Raw genomic sequence first — 19,723 nt, 5'->3', positions numbered from 1 at the left:
GTCCCTGCTCTCAAAAGCTTATGATCTAGGGGAAGAAACGCATGTAATTAGGGTGGTCAGGGCATGGCTTCAGGGTGCTAAGGTGCAAGGAGGACACCTGATACAGGCTGAGTAGGCAATGGGAGAACAGTAGGGAAGACTTGCTGGAGGAGGTGATGCCTGAACGGACTCTATAAGGATAATGGGTGCGAGCGAGGTGGATAGTGGTGTCAAGGAGTCATAGGATTCATCCTTCAGCTTTATGAACTCCAAAAGGTCTACTTCTTGGGTCAGAGACCTCACTGTGAATCTGACAAAACAATCAGCCCTATCCCTGGCAAAATGCCCCTGTATAATTATAGCACAATTTTTCCGGGCCCATAGACTGTTTCAGTCCCATACACAAATCCTCTAAGCATTCATGAACCCCCAAGTTAAGGATTCTTTCAAGAGAATTATACTCTCTATGCCACAGGAGCCCTCAGAGATCATCTAACCCAACCCCTCATTTCATCAACAAGGAGAACAAGGCCCAGAGAAGATAGAGAGCTTGTCCAGGACCACACAGCCAGAGGGCTGGGGCAGTGGAAATCAGAGGGGAGGGAAAGCACATTCACCTCCCATCCGCATGATCTCTTTCCCTCAGGGATATTTCCAGGCTGGCACCTCAGCTACGTGAATGTGAAGGACATCGCCCGTGACGAGATCTTCTCCTTCCAATGTGACTGCTGGCTCTCCAAGACTGAGGGGGATGGACAGACAGTCCGCGACTTTGCCTGTGCCAACAACGAGATCCACGATGAGCTGGAGGAGACCAGTATGTGGGGATCCCAGTGGGCTCAGCCTGGCTGTGATGCTTGGGCTAGATCTTCAGCTAAATGAGAATTAGCTTAGGAGGGAGGTGGAAAATGGTGTTGACAAATCTAAAGAAGAGACTCTTACAGCTGGAGGGGAATCAGCTGCCCAATGAAGGAAATACTGTTGGGGAGGTTTGGGGGAGGTATATAAGTAAATCCCTAAATGTTGTTTGGTGAACCTAAAGCAGCCAAGATACTGGTACCAGATCATGGCTCTGAATCTCATGGACTAATTAGGTAGAGGGAAAACCCACTGGGGACAAGCTCACCCTGCCCTGAGGGCTGGGCAAGGAAGTTTGGCGAGAAGCTCTCTCTGTTTTATTTTTATACTAGAGGCCTGGTGCACGAATTCATGCACAAGTGGGGTCCCTTGACCTGTCCAGTGATCAGGGCCAGTCAGGGCTGTCTCGCCCAATCCAGGGGGAGGGACTGCAGGAGGTTGGCCAGCCGTGGGAGGTTGGCTTTTGGAGCGCACTGACTACCTGTGTTGAGCATCTGTCCCCTGGTGGTCAGTGCATGTCATAGAAACCAGTCGACAGGTTGTAATGGTCACTTAGGCTTTTATATATATAGATCATGGGCTCCTTCCCATTGATGCTGGTAGCAATAGCTGCCAAATCAAGACTTCCCGGAAACAGAATGTGTGGGTGGTGTGTGTGGGGTGTGTGTGTGTGGGGGGGGGTGGAGGTGGGAAGGGAGCCAGCATCTCCACCAGCTGCTTTCTCTTTGGTCCCTTCCTCAGGAGATATTTAAAGGGAAAGAGTAATTACTTCATAAGGTGGAATGGCCATCAGGGAGGTGTTTCTTCAATACACCTAGTGTCTGGGTTTAACAGAGCAAAAAAAGGCTCACCAAGGTAGAGCCCATGTAAAGAAAAGATTTTCCAACCTTAGTTATTAAGGTAACACTAGCTATAGAACAGATAAACTCCAAATCTCAGTGGTTTAACACAACAAAATGTATTTTTCACTCAGGTGATAGTCCAGTGCTGGTGTTTGGCAGGAAGTCTTTCTTCCACACTGTGGTTCAGGGATCCAAGCTCTTCTCATCTGTGTCTCTGCCATTTTCAACATGTGGCTCTCACATTTCTAGCAGAAGGGAAAAGAGAAGACTTACTTTCCTACCTTCTCTAACACATTGACTTATTGGACTTTCTATTGGTGAGAATTAGTCGTGTGGCTCCACGTTGATGCAAGGGCACCTGGGAAATGTAGTCCTTGGCTGGACAGCCCTTCCTGGCAAACAAGACTCTGAGGAAGGGAAACATGGATCTTTGGTGGGAAGCACCTACCCATCTCCGTCATGCCATCCAAACTACTGAATGACGAGATTAGTTGCTTTGAGAGGTAGTGAGCACTGATGTTCCTAGGAGCATTCAAACGAGGGCCAACCTACCATTTGTCAAGTTATCTGTATGAAGATTCCTGCACTAATTTAGAGAGTGGACTCTCAGCTTCTGTAATTGCACTTAATGAGGTGTTGCTGGGTGCTTGGTTTTAATTTAGATGCTATGAGTGGTGCACACTGCTCTGTGACTCCTAGTTGATTTGCATCAACCTTTGTACAGTGTCCCTGCACAATTATAAGCTCCTGGAAGTCAGGGACTGAATCACTCATGTCTGCAGCCCTCTGCAGCTTTGGGCCCTGACAGGTGTGCAGTTAGTTAAGTGCTCAGTGAATGGAAGAAGGTGCAGTCCTTTTCTTTAGAGCCTCACAATCCTGTTAGAAGGAGAAACTTAAGCCCCTTATGCAATAGGAACACTTAAGCCCCTCGCACAGTGCCAAGGTGAGCAACAGAGGCTCCTCAGGCTACTGGCGTTCAGGGCAGGAGAGATTTGTGAGGCTTGGAGCAGAATCTCTGAGTCTCCCTCACACATGTCCTGCCTGACAGCTGCTAAGACCTGCGGGATTTGGGTTGTCAGGGAGATTGCAAAGGGTAGGCAGCACATGTGTTCATTCTGGAAGGATGTGTATGAAATGGAGAGGGGAAGGCGGGGGCCCAGGGCTCAGGAGACACCTTGTAAAGATGGATGTTTTTACAAGGAGCGCACAGAGGACAGAGTGGCACCCACTTACACTGCCCATCAGGGGACAGACAGCCACACCTCTGTCCTCAGATGGAAGCTCATCCCCAGGGGAACCAAGGATGCAGCCTGAGCCAAACAGCCATCTCTCAGCTCCCTTCGTTTAACCATTTGGCAAATGCTTATTGAGCACCTACTAAGTGCCACAGCCTATTCTGAGTCCTGGGGACACACCAATGAATAAAACAGAGACCCTGCCCTTGTGGCACTTACATTCAGTGCCTGTGACTCAGGGGCACCTCTGGGCACTGGGCTTGTGATAACAAACACCTTCTGGTACTTGAACAGGGCTTCATATGCAGAAAGCACTCCCTACCCATGTTGCCCTTAGTTCCTCGCAGCCCCCCTCCCTCCCCGCGAGCCAATGCACACCTCTCCCTCACGGGTAAGGGAAACAAAAGTCCACAGAGGTGAAGTGACTCGCCTAAGGCCCATGGGTAGCTACTAGCACCCAGGTGACCTGATTCCTAGCCCAGGACTCTGAACCACCACAGGAGGTCTTGTCAGTATTGAGCCTGGCTGGCACTCCAGACTGATCGATTGCCCCACATCATTTATCCTCCTGCTCCCTGCCTTCACCTCCAATTCTTGTTAGCAGTTCTGGAAGCTGCTCCCAGCCCTCTGCAAGCATGTGCCTCTGCATTTGATCTAATGTTCAGCTGAAGCTGAAAACCACTGGCAATCTTTAAATAATACTGATGCCCAGGTCCTACCCCCTGAGATTCCATTGTAATGGATACAGATTAAGGTGTGGATAGCAGGATCACATGCTCATATGGACACATACATGTATGCATATCTGTACATGCATGTATGCACTCAAGAACTCACACACACCTGGGAGGGCAAATAAGGTCTCTCAGCCTGGGACATCCTCCAGCAGGATCTATGCTTTCCTCTTTATAGCTACCATTTTCCATTTCCCCTCTTGTGGGGCCCTTAGGCCTGGGCAGTCAGCCCAAAAACAGTCTGGTGATGGCCAGCTGCCCAGGGATAGGCAATTCACTGCTTCACCAGGCGGCTCTGTTAGAAAACCCATCTTCATAGTCATGCTCTTGAAGCTTCCATCCTTTGGCAGTCCCAGTGAGGTCAAACAGAAAACTTCAGGAGTGGCCAGGACTCTTGGTTGTACATGTCTGAACCCCAACACTAAGCTGGCTCCAGCAAAAAGGGTGTGTACTGGTTCCCAGAACTTGGAAGTCTGAGGTGGGGCTGTCTCGAGGCTGTGATTTCAGTGTCCCCAGTGGTTTCAGTGTCTCTGAACCCCCTTTCTTCTCAATGGTTTCTTTCTCAGCATTCTGGGAAGATGGCTGCTGGCCACCCCAACCCCACAGCCTTCTAGCTCAATAGCCTCCATGGAAGGGAAGAGAGTATTGCCCAAAGGAAAATTCTGACTGGCCGGAGGGGCCTCTCTGCCTCATCCACACCATATAGGAGCTCCCCAGTGTAGAGAATGTTCCTGGCAACATGAGGTAGGGAAGGCGACAGGAAGCTGAAAGTTCCAGGTGCCTGCTGGAAGCCCAGTGTCCTGCCCTGACACTCCTCCACAGCATCACTCCCTGCAGGTCTTTCCTCAAGACAGACACCTGTTCATTCAGCAGCTGCTCACGTGACATGGAATGTCATGTGTATTCTGGATTGCTTGTCCATCTCCCTCTGCAGATGCCAGGCCCAGAGCACATGCAAGATGTAAAGGGTGGTCTGCCCGCCTCTCCTATCCTGCCACTTGAACCACACTCATGCCTCCTAAGATCAGGGTAGCTTTGCTGGTGGGCCTTCATGCTGGTGACTCACATGGTGGCTCCCCTTCTCCACCTGGGCTTGTCCTGTGGGTCTGCTGGCCCTGTGGTAAGCCTTACATTGACCCCTACTGGACTGGGCTCACCCCTGCTACCTGCCCGCTCTTTCAGGTCCCTCATCCTCCTCTGTCTCCTCTGTTTCCTCCCAGCAGCCTATCAACAACGTTGAGAGTCAGGCCTCCACATTTTATCAAGCCCCTGATGACTTGAGAAAGAGGGCAAGGTGGAAATATGTTGAATGAAACTTCCTCTCAGAAGACCATTGATGCTACCAGCAACATTTGTTTCTAAAAATCTACCTAAATGTCCTCGCTTACGCCCCTTACCCTCAGGACCCTCAGAAAAGAATGAGTTACAGTCCACATCCCTCCATCTGCATCATTTCTCACATCTCCTCCTTGAGGTCATTGCAGTGAGCATGGAGGTTCCTTGAGCTCCCTGCTCCAAACCATTTCCTTTCCAACGCCAGGATCCACTTTGAACTCACAGGCATTTGGTTTGCAGAACACACCTCCCCTTCTAATGGGAAAAAAAAATCTTGGGAGAAGTGGGACCACTCTCTGCCCTGTCAGGGTTCTAGTCCCTGACAGTGACTCAGCAATTTTACATTCTCTCTGTCCTAGGCTGGGCTCTGCAGGCCCTGCCCTCCTCCAGGTGTTAAGTGCTCTCTGGATGTCTCTTCCTGTTGTGGACTACCTGAGTCTTTGCTCAGATTCATCCTATCTGTTTCAGGTAGCAGAGATTCTCCCTGAGAAAAGTCACAAAGGCAAAAATGTTGCTGAGGGCCTGGAATGGACATTACACTGAGCAGCAGGCATGGCCATCCCTTCGCTTAATTGTCTTCATCACGTCTCTGAGATAAAGGCACAGAAATAGAGCTATCTCCTTTGGATTCAGAACCCCAAATCCTCACCAATTAATTTACTGCAGTAAGAGCTTCATGCATAGGGACACTCCGAACAGATATTTATTGTGTCTGCCTGTGTGCCTGCTCCATCCCTGGCCTTGATCCCGGGGATCAGGTCTGGATCGTGTGGACTTCAAGCTCCTGCCACACTCCTCAGTATCTTCTCATGCTTCTCCCTCTGCCCAGAACATTCCTCCACTTTCTGCTGATCATAGTCATGGCTCTTCTTCAAGCCCAAGGTGAAATGCCACCTCCTTCACAAAGAGTCCTGTGATTAGCCCAATCATTCATTCACTTGCTCATCACATATTTACTGAATGTCTCTGTGCTGGGCGCTGTTCTGGGCATGTGGGGCCCATCAGTGAGCACAATGAAGACCCTTACCCTCAGGGAGCTTGCATTCAGGTGGGAGGGGGGATTCAATAAACAATAAAGTAATAAGTAAATTACATAGCATGTTAGAAGGTACTAGGTGATAGGGACACAAGAGAATAATAGGTAAAGCAAGCCAGGAGTGCTGTGGGGGAATCAGGTTGCAATTTTAGATGTGGTGGTTGGGGCAGACCGCAGGTGGTAACATTTGAAATAGAAGCTGGTGAAGGAGTGAGCCAAACCGATATGGATGGGCGGGGGAGCGGTGCAGACAGAGGGAACCCTCATTGCAGAGCTCTAAGTCAGCAGCCTGCCTCAGTACTCTGGGGACAGCTCAGAGGGAGGCAGAGTGGTTGGAGTGAGCCAGGGAGAAAGTCCTAGGTGCTGAGAGAACTAACAGGGAGGCAGGTTTTCCCTCTTGCCTTGCGGTACCTGGGCCCTTTCTCATAGGGCTCTCACATTTTATCCTATGGTATAATCTGTGCCTGTGTGTCTGGGGCTAGAGATTGTGTTCCAGTGTCACCCAGAGTCCAGCCCAGTACTGACAAATGGAATGAATGCAGACAAGCTTGAGGGAAGTGAGTGGGGGGGCTGTGACTGAGCTGAAACGGGAGTGAAAACTGAGACAAGATGGGAGTGGGACTACTTGCTGGAGAGGGTTGAGGTGATCCTAGAGTCTTGCCTGCCTGGGGCTTTCCAGACCCTTCCAGTAGTGGGGCCCCACTTCTCCTCCCTATTATTTGCCTATGATCTCACTTTGTGTGTCAGGGAGCCAGGCCCAGCAGCTACCATGTTCCCCAGGCAAAGAGGCTGCTACTATAAATAAAATGGAAGCACCATTCTAGCCCCCCAAATCAGGGCAGATTCTATTTTTACTGCCTCGATTGTGGCCATTTTAACCTGCCCCCCTCCTACCCCAGACTGGGTCTAAGATCAGATGTAGGACCTGGAGGGAGCAGCCATCAAACTCCTGCCCTGATGGTGGGTGCTGCTTCCCCTCTACTGACCCTCTCCCACCTTCTCCACTGCAGCCTACGAGATCGTCATAGAAACGGGCAACGGAGGCGAAACCAGGGAGAACGTCTGGCTCATCCTGGAGGGCAGGAAGAACCGATCCAAAGAGTTTCTCGTGGAAAATTCTTCCAGACAGCGGGCCTTTAGGAAGTAGGAAGAGTGGTGCCCACAGGGGCATGGGGGTGGGGTGGGTAAGAGAGGGACCCCAAGGATGAACCCCCCTGCTGGGAGTCATAAACATATTCATGGGCTTAAACTGCAAGTGCTTATTGAGTACCTACTGTGTGCTGACTCCTAGGGATGAAACAGGAGTTTATAAAGGAAAAGCTAGGAGGGGACTGTCATTTAAAGAGAGTCTGCCAGTCTGGCCGGTGTTGCGCAGTGGGTGAACGTCAACCCCTGAACCAGGAGGTCACAGTTCAATTCCGGGTCAGGGCATATGCTGGGTTGTGGGCTCGATCCCCACTGTGGGCCGTGCAGGAGGTAGCCGATCAATGATTCTCTCTCATTATTGATGTTTCTATATCTCTCTCCCTCACTGAAATCAATAAAAATATATTTTAAAAAAATAGAGTCTACCATAAGAGACTAGAACTTAATTGTTCCAGCCACTAAAAAGAAAGGATGATTACATAATGTGATTGAGATACTAATTATCACTATCCTGGCAATCATAGTACAATATATGTTATCAAATTAATGTGTTATACACCTTAAATCTACACAATGTTATATATCAAAGATACGCCAATTCTTAAAAAAAGTTAACAGAAAGCTACAGCAACAACTAGTTAATTAATTAAACTAATTAATTAATGATTGTGCAACAAGACCCAGAATCACTGCAGACTTTTTTTATCCCTTGTCCACACAGACAAGGAACTCACAGTCTAGTTGAAGAGGACTTCCAGCCGTACAATTGCAGAAGAAGCATGGAAGACAGCATAGAATTAAGTTCTGTTTAGAAGGAGGAAGGGAAGGGACAGCCTCTAAGGTTCTTTATAGGAAAACCAAAATTGGGTCTCATATAAAGGGGCCTCCATTCACAGCTCCCTGTTGGCAGACACAGCCTGGAGAATCTCACCTCCTCCCCGCATCAGAGGCGCCTCTGAGCTGCTCAGATGCCCACTTCATCTCCTCACTCTCTCCAAAATTGCTTCAATAAAGTCTCTCCCTCCCATAACCCACCTGCCTTTTATTTAAACTCCCTCTAGGTCAGGACAAAGTCTGAACTCTGATTGGCACTTACAGACCACAGACTGCTGCATTTCACCTCCTTTCTTTTTTTTTTCTTTTTTTTATTGATTTCAGAGAGGAGAGAGAGAGAGAGAGAGAGAGAGAGAGAGAGAGAGAGAAACGTCAATGATGAGAGAGAATCATTGATCAGCTGCCTCCTGCACACCCCACAATGGAGATCGAGCCTGCAACCTGGGCATGTGCCCTGACTGGGAATTGAACCACTCTCAACCATTGAGCCATGCTGGCCAGGCGTCTCTCACCTCCTTTCCATTGCATTTTCCTCACTGGACCCAGCCTGCAGCCAACCCAGCACTCCCCCCAGAAATGTCTGCACCTCCCCACCCCACTCTTCCCATCCCATGGCTTTGCCAATTTGGGTCCACATCAGAGGACACTTTCCTCCCTCTCTCATCCCATCACCTTCTCTGGCCAACGCCCAGGGCCCAGGGCCTCACCTGCTCTCAACTCCATGCGTTGTTGCCTCCACTGGTACTGAGGCCCGGCAGCAGGTAGGACTTTTTAATGGTGGTGATTGTCTTCTTCCAACCTTAGTCTGAACCCCTCAAGGGATGAAGACCTGACATCAGCTCTTGCCATTCTGTTCCTGTTCCTCAGACCAGAGCCTAGAACAGTGATGGCGAACCTATGACACGTGTGTCAGAGGTGACACACGAACTCATCTTTTTGGTTGATTTTTCTTTGTTAAATGGCATTTAAATATATAAAATAAATATAAAAAATATAAGTCTTTGTTTTACTATGGTTGCAAATATCAAAAAATTTCGGGCACCAGATTTAAGTTAGGGTTTTTCAAAATGCTGACACGCCGAGCTCAAAAGGTTCGCCATCACTGGCCTAGAATACAGTTGGTACTCAATAAATGCTTCCTTCTGTCAGTGGGCACGGGTAGCTCTCATTGGCCACATCTTTATGTCCTGCAGGGGGACCACAGACACATTTGAGTTTGACAGCGTCTACTTGGGGGACCTTGCTGCCATCTGCGTGGGCCACCTTGCCAGGGAGGAGCGGTTCATCCCCAAGAGAGAGCTGCTGTGGCACGTCAAGACCATCACCATCACCGAGATGGAGTACGGCAACGTGTAAGTGTGTTCCGCCCGCCCTCGCCCCCAGCGGGAGCCTGAGGCTGGGCCATGGGGAAGACAGCACAGTCAGGGAGGTGTCACCTCATTCAGGAGGCAGGAAGGGCAGAGGCAGGTGTACTGGACCGAATCTATCTGAACCAGAGGCCCGCCCCAGGGGCTGGGGACTAGGCCAGATGCCCTTAGGTGCTCAGCCTTTTATCCCATCGATGCTTTGGAAGAACTAACGCTGAGCAAGTCAGACAGTGCCAGACAGCAGAGACATTCCTTCCCCTCCCTCCCATCACTGTATAATGACAAAGAAACACAGCTTTGAAGCCTGCTCCTTCCACGGTCGTAGTGAAAGGCCGCCATCCATGTGGGCAGGGCCCTGGGCCAGAGGCAGCTGGGGTAACACCGTACCCACCTGCCTCCTAGGACCCTCAATAAAGAGCTTTGCCTTCCCCCCACCAGGCAGGGCCTTCCTGGGGACTTAGGCATTTTTGGAGGATTAAGAGTCTCCGTTTCCTGGGTAACCGTCCACAGTTATCAGTTTGTCTAATTAAAACCACTTGGGAACCACATTGGAAGCCAGAAAAGAGCCTGAGGTCTGGAAGGCAGGGAAGACACTGCAAAGGAACCAGGGAGGAGGGAGAGGAAGCTGAGGGCCGTGCTTGCCTCAGGGAGGGTGGGCCTGAGGAGTGAGTGAGAGCCGCCCCTTAGGACTTGGTGTAGACTTTGGGGGCTTGTCCTGCCCAGGCCACACCTTTCATGGTAAGCACAGCAGACAGAAGCAGCCAGATGCAGGCCTGCGGGACCCAGGCAGGCCCCTCAGCTGCAGGCTCCAGCCTTCAGGAGCCCAAGCTCCTCAAACAATGTCTGTCCATGCTCAACCTGTGGCCTGTAGACCCCGGGCATCGGCCCCCTCTGACAAGCCCCTCCTTTGGGAACTGGCAGGGAAGGGTCTGACCTCTGGGTTTCTGTCTTACCCAGCTCAGGCTGTCTTACCAAAGTACTTAGGACTGGGCGGCTGCTCCCCGTCTGGAGGCCGGAAGTCCGAGGCCAGGGTGCCAGTGTGGTTTGGGTTCTGATGAGGCCTCTCCTCCTGGCTTGCTGTGTCCTCACTTAGCAGAGAAAGAGAGTGAGCCTTGGTGTCTCTCTTCTTTTAGGGGCGCTAATCCCATCTTGGGGCCCCCACCCTCATGAACTTATCTAAGCCTAATTATCTCCCAAAGGCCCCATCTTCAAACACCACCACACTGGGGATTCTGGCTTCAGCATGTGAGTTTGAGGGGATACAGTTCAGGCCATCGCAGCTTCCCTTGGGGCTACAATACTCTTGTTGCTCTGCTAGAGAAGGGCAGCTGGGGAGTTGTAGGTCCTGGCGGAGTCGCGGGGCATGGCTGCTGGGAACAGCACAGGGAGGACTTGGAGCTGGGGCAGAGGGCCCTGAAGGGTCACTGGCTCACCAGCAAGCCAGGGTCAGCGCAGAGCTCCTCCTGCAGCCAGTGACTGCCTCCCCGCCACAGGGAACACGGCTGCTGCTCTGCTCCTCTGCAAACCCCCAACATAAACACACAAAACGCTGCTTCTTGGTACAATAATGAAATAAAATAGTCATCACTGGAGTTAGCTCTAAATGGACACTGTGAACGAGAGGCAGCCAGAGACCTCAGCACTACCCAGACCTTCCGGTCTTGGGAGGAGGGGAAGCGAAGGCCCAGCCCATGAACTTCCCGTCCCACTGTCCTGGGGCTGAGCTGTGGGGTTTCTCATCCAATGCAAAGAAGCCTCCACTCCCAGGGAAGCCTCTTTTCCTTCACCCTCAAGAGGGTGGCCTTTTGTCCGTTTGTCCTCAGGTTGGATGGGGAGAAAGGGATGTCCTCAGGGCAGGGCTCTTCCCAACGGGAAGAGGGTGCCGGGTGTCCAGACCCCCAGATATCAGCTGGGAGGCCTCAGGCAATAACCCATCAGCTCTCTGTGCCTCAGCCTCTTTGGGAGACGAGCTGATGCTCTCTAGATTCAGGAGGTAGGGAAGGATGCCGGGTGCAACCTGGGGCTCTCAGAAGTCCCGCTCTAGCCCAGGGCCTGTACAGGTCTCAGGCCTGTGTTGCTGCTGGAAGATAGCCTTTCACCCCCACAAATGTCACTCCATCCAGAAGGGGGTCTGTGCAGGCATGTTTAGTCATTGTGATGATTGGCATGCCACTGGTCTAGCATGTACTGGCTTGCTGCCATTATAAAAGCCACTACCTAGCCCTGATATGCTTCCACAGTTCCTTCCCAACCACCACATTCACCGTAATATTTGGTTTCCCATGAATTGCGCGTAAATTTAATCTCAAGCTCTTATGAACATGATAATGTCAAATTTCCATCTCCCAACCTTTCCCAGTTCTGGCTCCTCTGTGGCAACATGAGTTCCTTTTGACCAGCTTTTCTTTGTCAGGATTCCGGGGGAAGGACACACAGAGAGGCTTGTGTTTCTTTTTTTCAAGACCAGAAACAGCTTCATTCTCCTATCCCAATATCATCTGCAATGCATAATCATTGTGAAAATTCAAATAACACAAAGAAAGTGTGTAAAAGAAAGTAAAGATTCCCCAAAGCCCTACCCATCCGAGGAGGCCATCATGAGCCTTTGGTGACCGGTTGGTTCTTTCTGGCATTTTCCTAACATCTCACAGACACACTGTTCCAGGAAGTGTGATCCTAGTCCACATGTTTTTTCATGTATTCAGTTACTTTTGTGTTTGCTATTCTCTGCTCTTGCCTTTACTCTTACCGGTGACTCCTTCCAGCGGGAACAACCTGGCTCGCGTCCTTCCCCAGCTAGTCTTGATCCCACAAAACCCTGAGGTCCCGCGGCTTGGTGAGCTTACAATTACGTCTATTAGAAAACATCTCCTGATAGCTACACCAGGGAAGAGTTTTCAGCCATTAAAAATTATGAATTAAATATGTACCAGATGACTTGGAGCAAGTCCCAGGAAGGACTGTTGAGTGAGGAAAGCAAGATATGGAAAAACACATATTGCCTGATGCCATTTTGTACATGGAACACGGACGTCCTGAGTGTGTGTGTGTGTGGGGTGGGGGGGCGGGGGCAGGGTTGGTGAAATGGAGGGGAATTGGGCAAGATCCACTTGCCATTGTGACGGGTTATCTGAGGTGACCGTGGGATGCTGACATGGAAATGAGGGAGAAAAAAGGAGCTACCGCCAAGCAAAAAGGAAAAGAAAAGGAGTGAATTTAGAAAAACATGCATATGATCACACGATCTGTGCGTTTATATATAATCATGTATATTAGTGAGCATATGCATAAAGAAATACATTTTAAAGGAATTTTCAAACAAAGAATGCAAGTGTCTCCCCCACTAAGAAAGTGCACTTTGTAACAACAATCTAGATTTTTCCAGATAAACTGGGGGAGGACAGAACTCCGAGCAGAATAAGTATGTCCTGCGAAGTATCTGTCAATAGCGGGCCCTTCAGCGGCCAGGCAGGCTGGCTGGGGGCCCCGGTTCTGCGTCACCTTGAGCAGTGATTTCTCTTCCCAAGGCCTTAGTTTCCCCTCTGTGAAATGAGGGGATGATGCCTACAACTCAGGGCTGCTGTGGGAGTTAATGAGATGCAAGAATGCAAAACCCTGGCATTTAGTAAGTTTGTAGAAAACCAAGTCTTTTTGCTGTTCTGGATTTTCACCTAAAATGGGTTTGATTTTCGCCCTACCTGGGTGGCTCAGTTGGCTGCAGCATCGTTCTGGACACCAAAAGGTTGCGAGTTTGATTCCCAGTCCGAACACAATACCTAGGGTTGCAGGTTCGATCCCAGGTTGAGGCATGTATGGGTGGGAAGCAAATGATCAATGTTTCTCTCTCTCTCTCTCTCTCTCTCTCTCTCTCTCTCTCTCTCTCCCCCTCTCAAACCAATAAAAGGTATTAAAAAATAAATAAAAATTAATAAGAAAATAAGAGTTAACCTAAAATAATAATAATAATAATAATAATAATAATAATAATAAAAAAAGTGGTAGTTTGGAGTGGGAAGAATCCATAGCAGTTCAATCGAAGCCTCTAGCATTGCCAATGGGAAAATCAAGGTCTGGGTAGGGGTCTGACCTGCCCAAGGTCACACAGGTGACAGCACTGAGGCAGACTCCAGCCCCCCTTACACCTATGCACTGTTTTTCTGCTGTGCCCTCTGACTTTCTTCTTGGTAATCACTGGACTCATTGCCAAAACTGGGGAGCTGTGGGGTTGGAATGGCATTAGGGAGGGGACTTTTTGTTCCAAGAAGTTGCTCTTGGCCCTGAACTTGCTTCTAATTATGGTAGCTTCTTCAATGGGGGACTTTCTCTTAACCCAAGAACCTTGCGGCCAAAAGCTTGTACACACACACACACACACACACACACACACACATACACACACTCTTGAACTCAGCCAACTGAGAGGGATTTGGGAGCACATTCTAGAGCCATGATTCCATTTGGCTTTGGCTGGGGTAGTCACTCTGAACCCTGCAACTGCCTCTGACAGTGACATCGGGTGAAACATTCATTCCCTTTGAGGGAGGGAGGGGCTCAGCATGGCTGGGGTGGAGTGAGCTTAGAGGAGAAGAGCAGGTGACGGGTCGGGAAGGTCCACAGCAGAAGGAGGGTCAGATCAAGAGGGTCTTGCAGGCCTTTGAAAGGTGGTGATTTTTGCAAAACCTGGGAAGCCATTGGGGGCTTCTGAGCTGAGGAATGGCATTCTCGGGCTTATATCTCCACGGGGTCACTGGGCTGCTGTGTAGAGAACTGACCGTGGGGAACGAGAAACAGGGAGAGGGGTGGGGAGGCTGATGTGTCCAGGCGGCAGGCAGTGGTGACTTGGACCAACGGACAGCCGGGCAGAGAGTGAACCCTGCCTACTTTTCCAGGTGGGTTGGTTCTGGTTCTATGTTACAGAGCAGCTCATTGGAACTGGCTGGTGGATCAGTTAGGGAGTGTGAGGGGAAACATAAAAGGAGAATAAAAAAAAAAAGAGAGACAGCTGGATGGGTGGAGAGCACTCTGGATGTTAAGATAAACAAGACTCAATCCTCATGCTTTAATGCAGACATTTCTGGCCCAGTATTCTGTCCCTTGGGAAGGAGTCATCTATGGAGCTACAAGGGTCCTGGGAGGGTGTGGGCCCGGCTGATGTCTACTGAGCTTCCCCTCCCGCCCGCAGGTACTTCTTTAACTGTGACACCCTCATCCCCCTGAAGAGGAAGAGGAAGTACTTCAAGGTATTCGAAGTCACCAAGACGACCGAGAGCTTTGCCAGCAAGGTCCAGAGCCTGGTGCCGGTCAAGTACGAGGTCATCGTGACGACGGGCTACGAGCCCGGGGCGGGCACGGACGCCAACGTCTTTGTGACCATCTTCGGCTCGAACGGGGACACGGGCAAGCGGGAGCTGAAGCGGAAAATGCGCAACCTCTTCGAGCGGGGCAGCACCGACCACTTCTTCCTGGAGACGCTGGACCTGGGCGAGCTGCGCAAGGTGCGCGTGGAGCACGACAGCAGCGGCTACTACTCAGGCTGGCTGGTGGACAAGGTGGAGGTCACCAACACCAGCTCGGGCGTGGCCACCATCTTCAGCTGCGGCCGGTGGCTGGACAAGAAGCGGGGAGACGGGCTCACCTGGCGAGACCTCTTCCCTGCTGTCTGAGGGGCTGGAGGTCTTCCTTCCAGCTTCTCACCCAGCTGCTCCCAACCACACCGTCCTACCCCTCACCATGGCTTCCGGCAGACTTTCCCCGGAGCCCTGTGGAGCTGGGACTGGGGCCCAGAAGGTGACATGTGCCTCTGTGGGCCAGAACATCGGGGTCCTTCAGGGGACACGCGGGGTGACTTCTTGGAGGGCCCTGCCCCTCCCCAGTCTCTGGGACCTACAGGAACCATCAACATGCGTCCCCAGCCGTGGCTGCACGGAAATAACTGCATTTTCTTTTCCAATAATAGCGGTGGCCAGGCTGACACTGCTGGGGGTGCAGATGGGAAACTGGGCTTCACCCAGAGGACAGAAGTGGGGAAGAAGATGGTGTATTTTAATAAAAAAAACTAATTAACACTTTCCCCTAAAAAAGCTGGGCTAATTAAATTATTACCAACCACACCCCACAAAGAATGCATCTTGACATCTGCTCACTGAAAATGGACCCTTTTCCCAGTTTCAATAAACCTCGTGCAAATGGAGAAAACCATCAGGAGGAAGTATTTTTCCCGGCGGGCTGGGCGTGGGGGTGGGGGATTTATGAGCCTGTGAAAGGTCCGTGATTCTTTCCATCACTTCCCAGAGAACCATTGCCAAGTGCCCGCTGGCTGCCCTGGGCTGTGATAGCACAGCTGAGGCCTGAGCAGAAGGTGATGGGTCGGAGCCTGGAACAGCCTGTCGCTGCTGCATTCCGCTGGGAGGGGAACAGGGAGGGGCCTTGGATTATTTAGCACCTGCTGCCTCGGGCTCGGTGTGGGCAATGTGGACTGAGAGCTGCCCTCCAGGGGGTCATGACCTTTAAGAGGCAGCAGGAGAACCGCACACTCATGTACACGTGCTCATTCCCCACACACACACTCCATGACTGACAGTCACATAGGGGTTGGACATCACACAGCAAGAGTGCAGTGGAACTGAGTGCCCCACTTCTGATTTTCCTACAGTCCGATAGGAGGGCACCCCAGTAATGGTTTCCGCTGCCCTGCTGCACCCCCTGTGCCCTCCCCACACAGGTATAAATTCTTAGCAAGGCTAACTGACTCCGAGGCAGGTTCCGGGAAGTCAAGGGGCTCTGGAGAGCATCCAGGGTTAAAAGCACAGGCTGGTAGGCAGGCCCCAGCTGCATCTCTCACCTGCTGGGAGAGCTTGGGCCCGTTATGTCCTCTCTCAGGTCTCAGTTTCCTTATCTGTGAAATGGGGAGGATGATAGTACTTACCTGGTCAGCTATTATGAGGGCTAAATGAGTTAATATGCAGTCAGGTTTAACCCAGCACTTGCACTGAGGAGTGAGTGTGTCCATAGTGTTAAACAAGCAGGACTCCAGAGGGCTGTGCTGGGCTGGGGAGAAGTAGCCGTTAAACAGCTTTATCGTACCTTTTTCTGTGAGCTGGTTCCTCCTCTGTCTCAGGCAAGCCTCACAACTCTTCTGGACTCTCTTTGGTTGTAAAAAGTCCACTAACCACTGTAAGTCACAAAGTCCATCTCAATTCTGTCATTTGAATCCCTGGCTCCAATATAAATTCCAAAATATCACGAGTAGACCCCTGAGTGCGCTATGGGCGGTGTCTCTTTCTGGACTGGCAGGTGTTTGGATCCTTCCTCTCACTTCACTTGTGTGAGTTCTTTCTCAGTCCTGTCCCCCCTCCACTCTGTCTCCTTATTTCAGATCTGAGACCCCGCCCCCCACCCAGCTGGTTCCCAAGTTCCTGGGACCTGGGCCATTTCCATCGCAGGCAAGTTGCCCACAGCTCCACGCCCAGCGATGCCGCACACTGTCCGCTGCTGTGCCACTGCTGGGGCTGTTCCCTCTGCTTGCCGCTCCTCACCACCCATCGCCCCCCACCGATAGCTGCTGCCCTTGGCTGAAAGGTCTTCCCTATAAGGATGGCTTCTGAGTGACAGGTTTTAGATCAGCTCCGTTTTTTCCTCACCGGATTTAGAGATAAGTCTACATGAAAGACTATTTGGAAAGAACCTTGATTGTATTGCTTTCGAGTAACTGCTAACCAAGTATTTCCAAATAAGTGTCTCCAGGGGTCTACATCAAAGAAAAGATTAAAAAACTCGTTTGCAATTAGCACGAGCTATTTACATACAAACTGTTGCACCGCAGTCTAAAAAACACTCTTACTCTTAAGTAGGTTAAACAAAAGCCTGCCGTTATTATTTCCTCAGCTCCCGCTGAGGAACCCTTTCCTTCCAAGATATTGAAAGAAGTCAACTCAGCCAGTTCAGATACGTTATGAATCTGATGAGGTGGGGTCACACCGGTGAGGTCAGAAGCACTGTGGGTGCCCCTCTTCCGATGGACCCCTGTGCTGTGTGTCCATCTTAAATGGCATCCGCATTACTCCCAGCCCCTTGGCAGAGCATGGCACGGGCGGGCACCCAAATGCCCTGAGCGAGGACAAGGTGAGGGCCTTCAGGAACAGGTGGGACATTCGGCCTTAGAAAAGGGAAAGAAGGAGGTTTGAGACAGATGGGCCTTGAGAGTGAATGCCCTTTAAAGGGGGCAAGAGCTTGTTAGCTCTAATTTAATGGGAAGGGTGGGCAGTGGCACCTGGCTGGTGGGGGAGGTGGTGTTGATTATAAGCCGCAGGGAAGATGGGTTTGCACTCCCAGCCTAGAGGTCTCAATATGGCCTGGGGCGAGGTGAGATCGTGTGTGTGTGTGTGTGTGTGTGTGTGTGTGTGTGTGTGTGTGTTGGTTAATTTTATGTGTCACTTTGGCCCCTGGGAGCCCAGGTTAAACATTATTTCTAGGTGTGTCTGTGAGAGTGTTTCTAGGTGAGAATAGCATTTGAATCAGTGGACTCGGTCAAGTGGATCACCCTCCCTGACCTGGGAGTGGGAGTGGGGGAGCCTCATCTCATCCACTGAGGCCTGAATAGAAGAAAATGGAGGGGAAGGGAGACTGTCCGCCTTCTGCCTGCCTGCTTGCATGGGACATCGGTCTTCTTCTGCCCTTGCACTGAGACTTACACCATCAGCTCTTCCGGTCCTGAGGCTTTCAGACTCAAACTGAATGGCAGCACCGGCTTTCCTGGGTCCCAGCTGGCAGACAACAGGTCGTGGGACTCTTCCGCCTCCATAATCACAGGAGCTAATTCTTTCTCTTGATAAATCTCCAGATATACAGATATATCTTATCCACCTATCTATCCATCCATCCATCATTCATCCATCATTCATCTATCTATCTATCTATCTATGTATCTATCTATCTATCTATCTATCTATCTATCTATGTATCTACCTACCTACCTACCTACCTATCATCTCCTATTGGTTCTGTTTCCCTGAGAGTCCTGACTAATACAGATGTTCTTCCTCCTAAACCTCCTGAGGATCTTCATGGTGATGAGCGTCATGGCCTGCATGGAGGATGAGCCTGCATGTTTTCTGAGAAGTCCCTTTCCTCCCGGGCACTGCAATGGAAAGTGCCAGAAGGGAGTAGCGACTAGGAAGGGTACATTTGTCCATGTAAAGGGGTAGGACAAAATCCAAGGAAAAAGAACCATTTCCCCCAAAATTGCTCAGGCCCTAGGGGAACCTCTGCTGTGTAAACAGAGATTACCTAGACGAGGATAATGGAGGAGGTGGCGTCTATAAATAAAGACCTGTGGCATGTGGAAACTGGAAGGAGCCTAGTCTACCCGGCCACATTTTTACAGCTAGAAACCTTAGAAGGGCAGTGTCTTTCCCATCCACATGCAGGTGAGCGATTGGGCCAGGACTAGCAAGCCCTGGTTCATGGATCGAGAGACATAGATGGAAAATGAGGAAAGCGACAGACAGTATCTGGGGTCATCTTACTTGAACAAAAACGAGGGATTTAAACATTCATTAACCTAATGTAAACTATGGGCTTTAGTTAATAATAATGTATGGATGTTGGCTCATCAATTGTAACCATGTACCACACTAAGGCAAGATGTGAATAATAGAAGTAACTGGGTGGTGGTAGAGAAGAGACTGTATCAGAACGCTGAACGTTCTGCTCAGTTTTCTGTAAGCCCAAAACCGCTCTAAAAAGTGAAGTCTATTACTTTTACAAATAGTTCCTTAATATGGGTTCTGTTTGCAGTTGATGAAAGAAAGCCATCTTCCGGTTCACTGACCCGCACACGGAGACCAGGCTCTAGATGCTGAGTGTCTGAATTGGGCTCTTTCAAAGGAATAAGAAATTCATGCCAACCATCAAAATCACATTCCTTCTCCCCTACAGGGAAACTGAGGTGCCCTCCAAGTCAAAACACAAGAGGTTACATTTGAGGATTGATCAAGAATGGGAACTTTCCCCTTTAAAAACCATAAACCAAAGTTTAGGAAACAGGTTAATTAGATGTTTGGTTCACAGCATGGAACAGATTCTTTGAGAGATAAAGAGGTTGAAGAAAAGAATGCATGAGACAAGGAGAGGAAGGAGGAGGTGGAGGAGGAAGCAGAGGAAGAAGAAACGGGAGGGGAGGAGGGGAAAGGGAAGCAGGTGAAAGGGAGGGAGGAGGAGGAATGGACGTGGGGAAACATACCTGCTGGGCCTCCGATAATGGACAAGACCAGGTCTGTGAGAGGCTTTCTCCAGACACACCCGGGTCTGCACAGAAATAAGCACCCTGCACCAATGAGGTGTAGTTAGCAATGCAGGT

General features: G+C 50.4%; 1 protein-coding gene across 2 annotated transcripts in view; it reads left to right on the top strand.

The window, feature by feature from the left end:
- LOXHD1 (lipoxygenase homology PLAT domains 1) overlaps positions 1–15,029 on the top strand; it is a 100,586-nt gene extending 85,557 nt beyond the window's left edge. For both annotated transcript variants that reach the window (XM_070421626.1, XM_070421625.1), the window contains 4 exons: positions 626–796; positions 7,030–7,162; positions 9,193–9,351; positions 14,549–15,029. In XM_070421626.1, coding sequence (XP_070277727.1) covers positions 626–796; positions 7,030–7,162; positions 9,193–9,351; positions 14,549–15,029 — 944 coding nt within the window. The remainder of the gene's footprint in view (positions 1–625; positions 797–7,029; positions 7,163–9,192; positions 9,352–14,548) is intronic.
- The last annotated feature ends 4,694 nt before the right edge of the window (positions 15,030–19,723 follow it).

Source organism: Myotis yumanensis, unplaced genomic scaffold (genome assembly GCF_028538775.1).
Source record: "Myotis yumanensis isolate MYYU_CA2020_CCGP unplaced genomic scaffold, mMyoYum1.0.hap1 SCAF_7, whole genome shotgun sequence".
Classification (NCBI taxonomy): domain Eukaryota; kingdom Metazoa; phylum Chordata; class Mammalia; order Chiroptera; family Vespertilionidae; genus Myotis; species Myotis yumanensis.
Note: the sequence above shows the minus strand (reverse complement) of the source record. Positions and strands in the feature narration are given on the sequence as shown.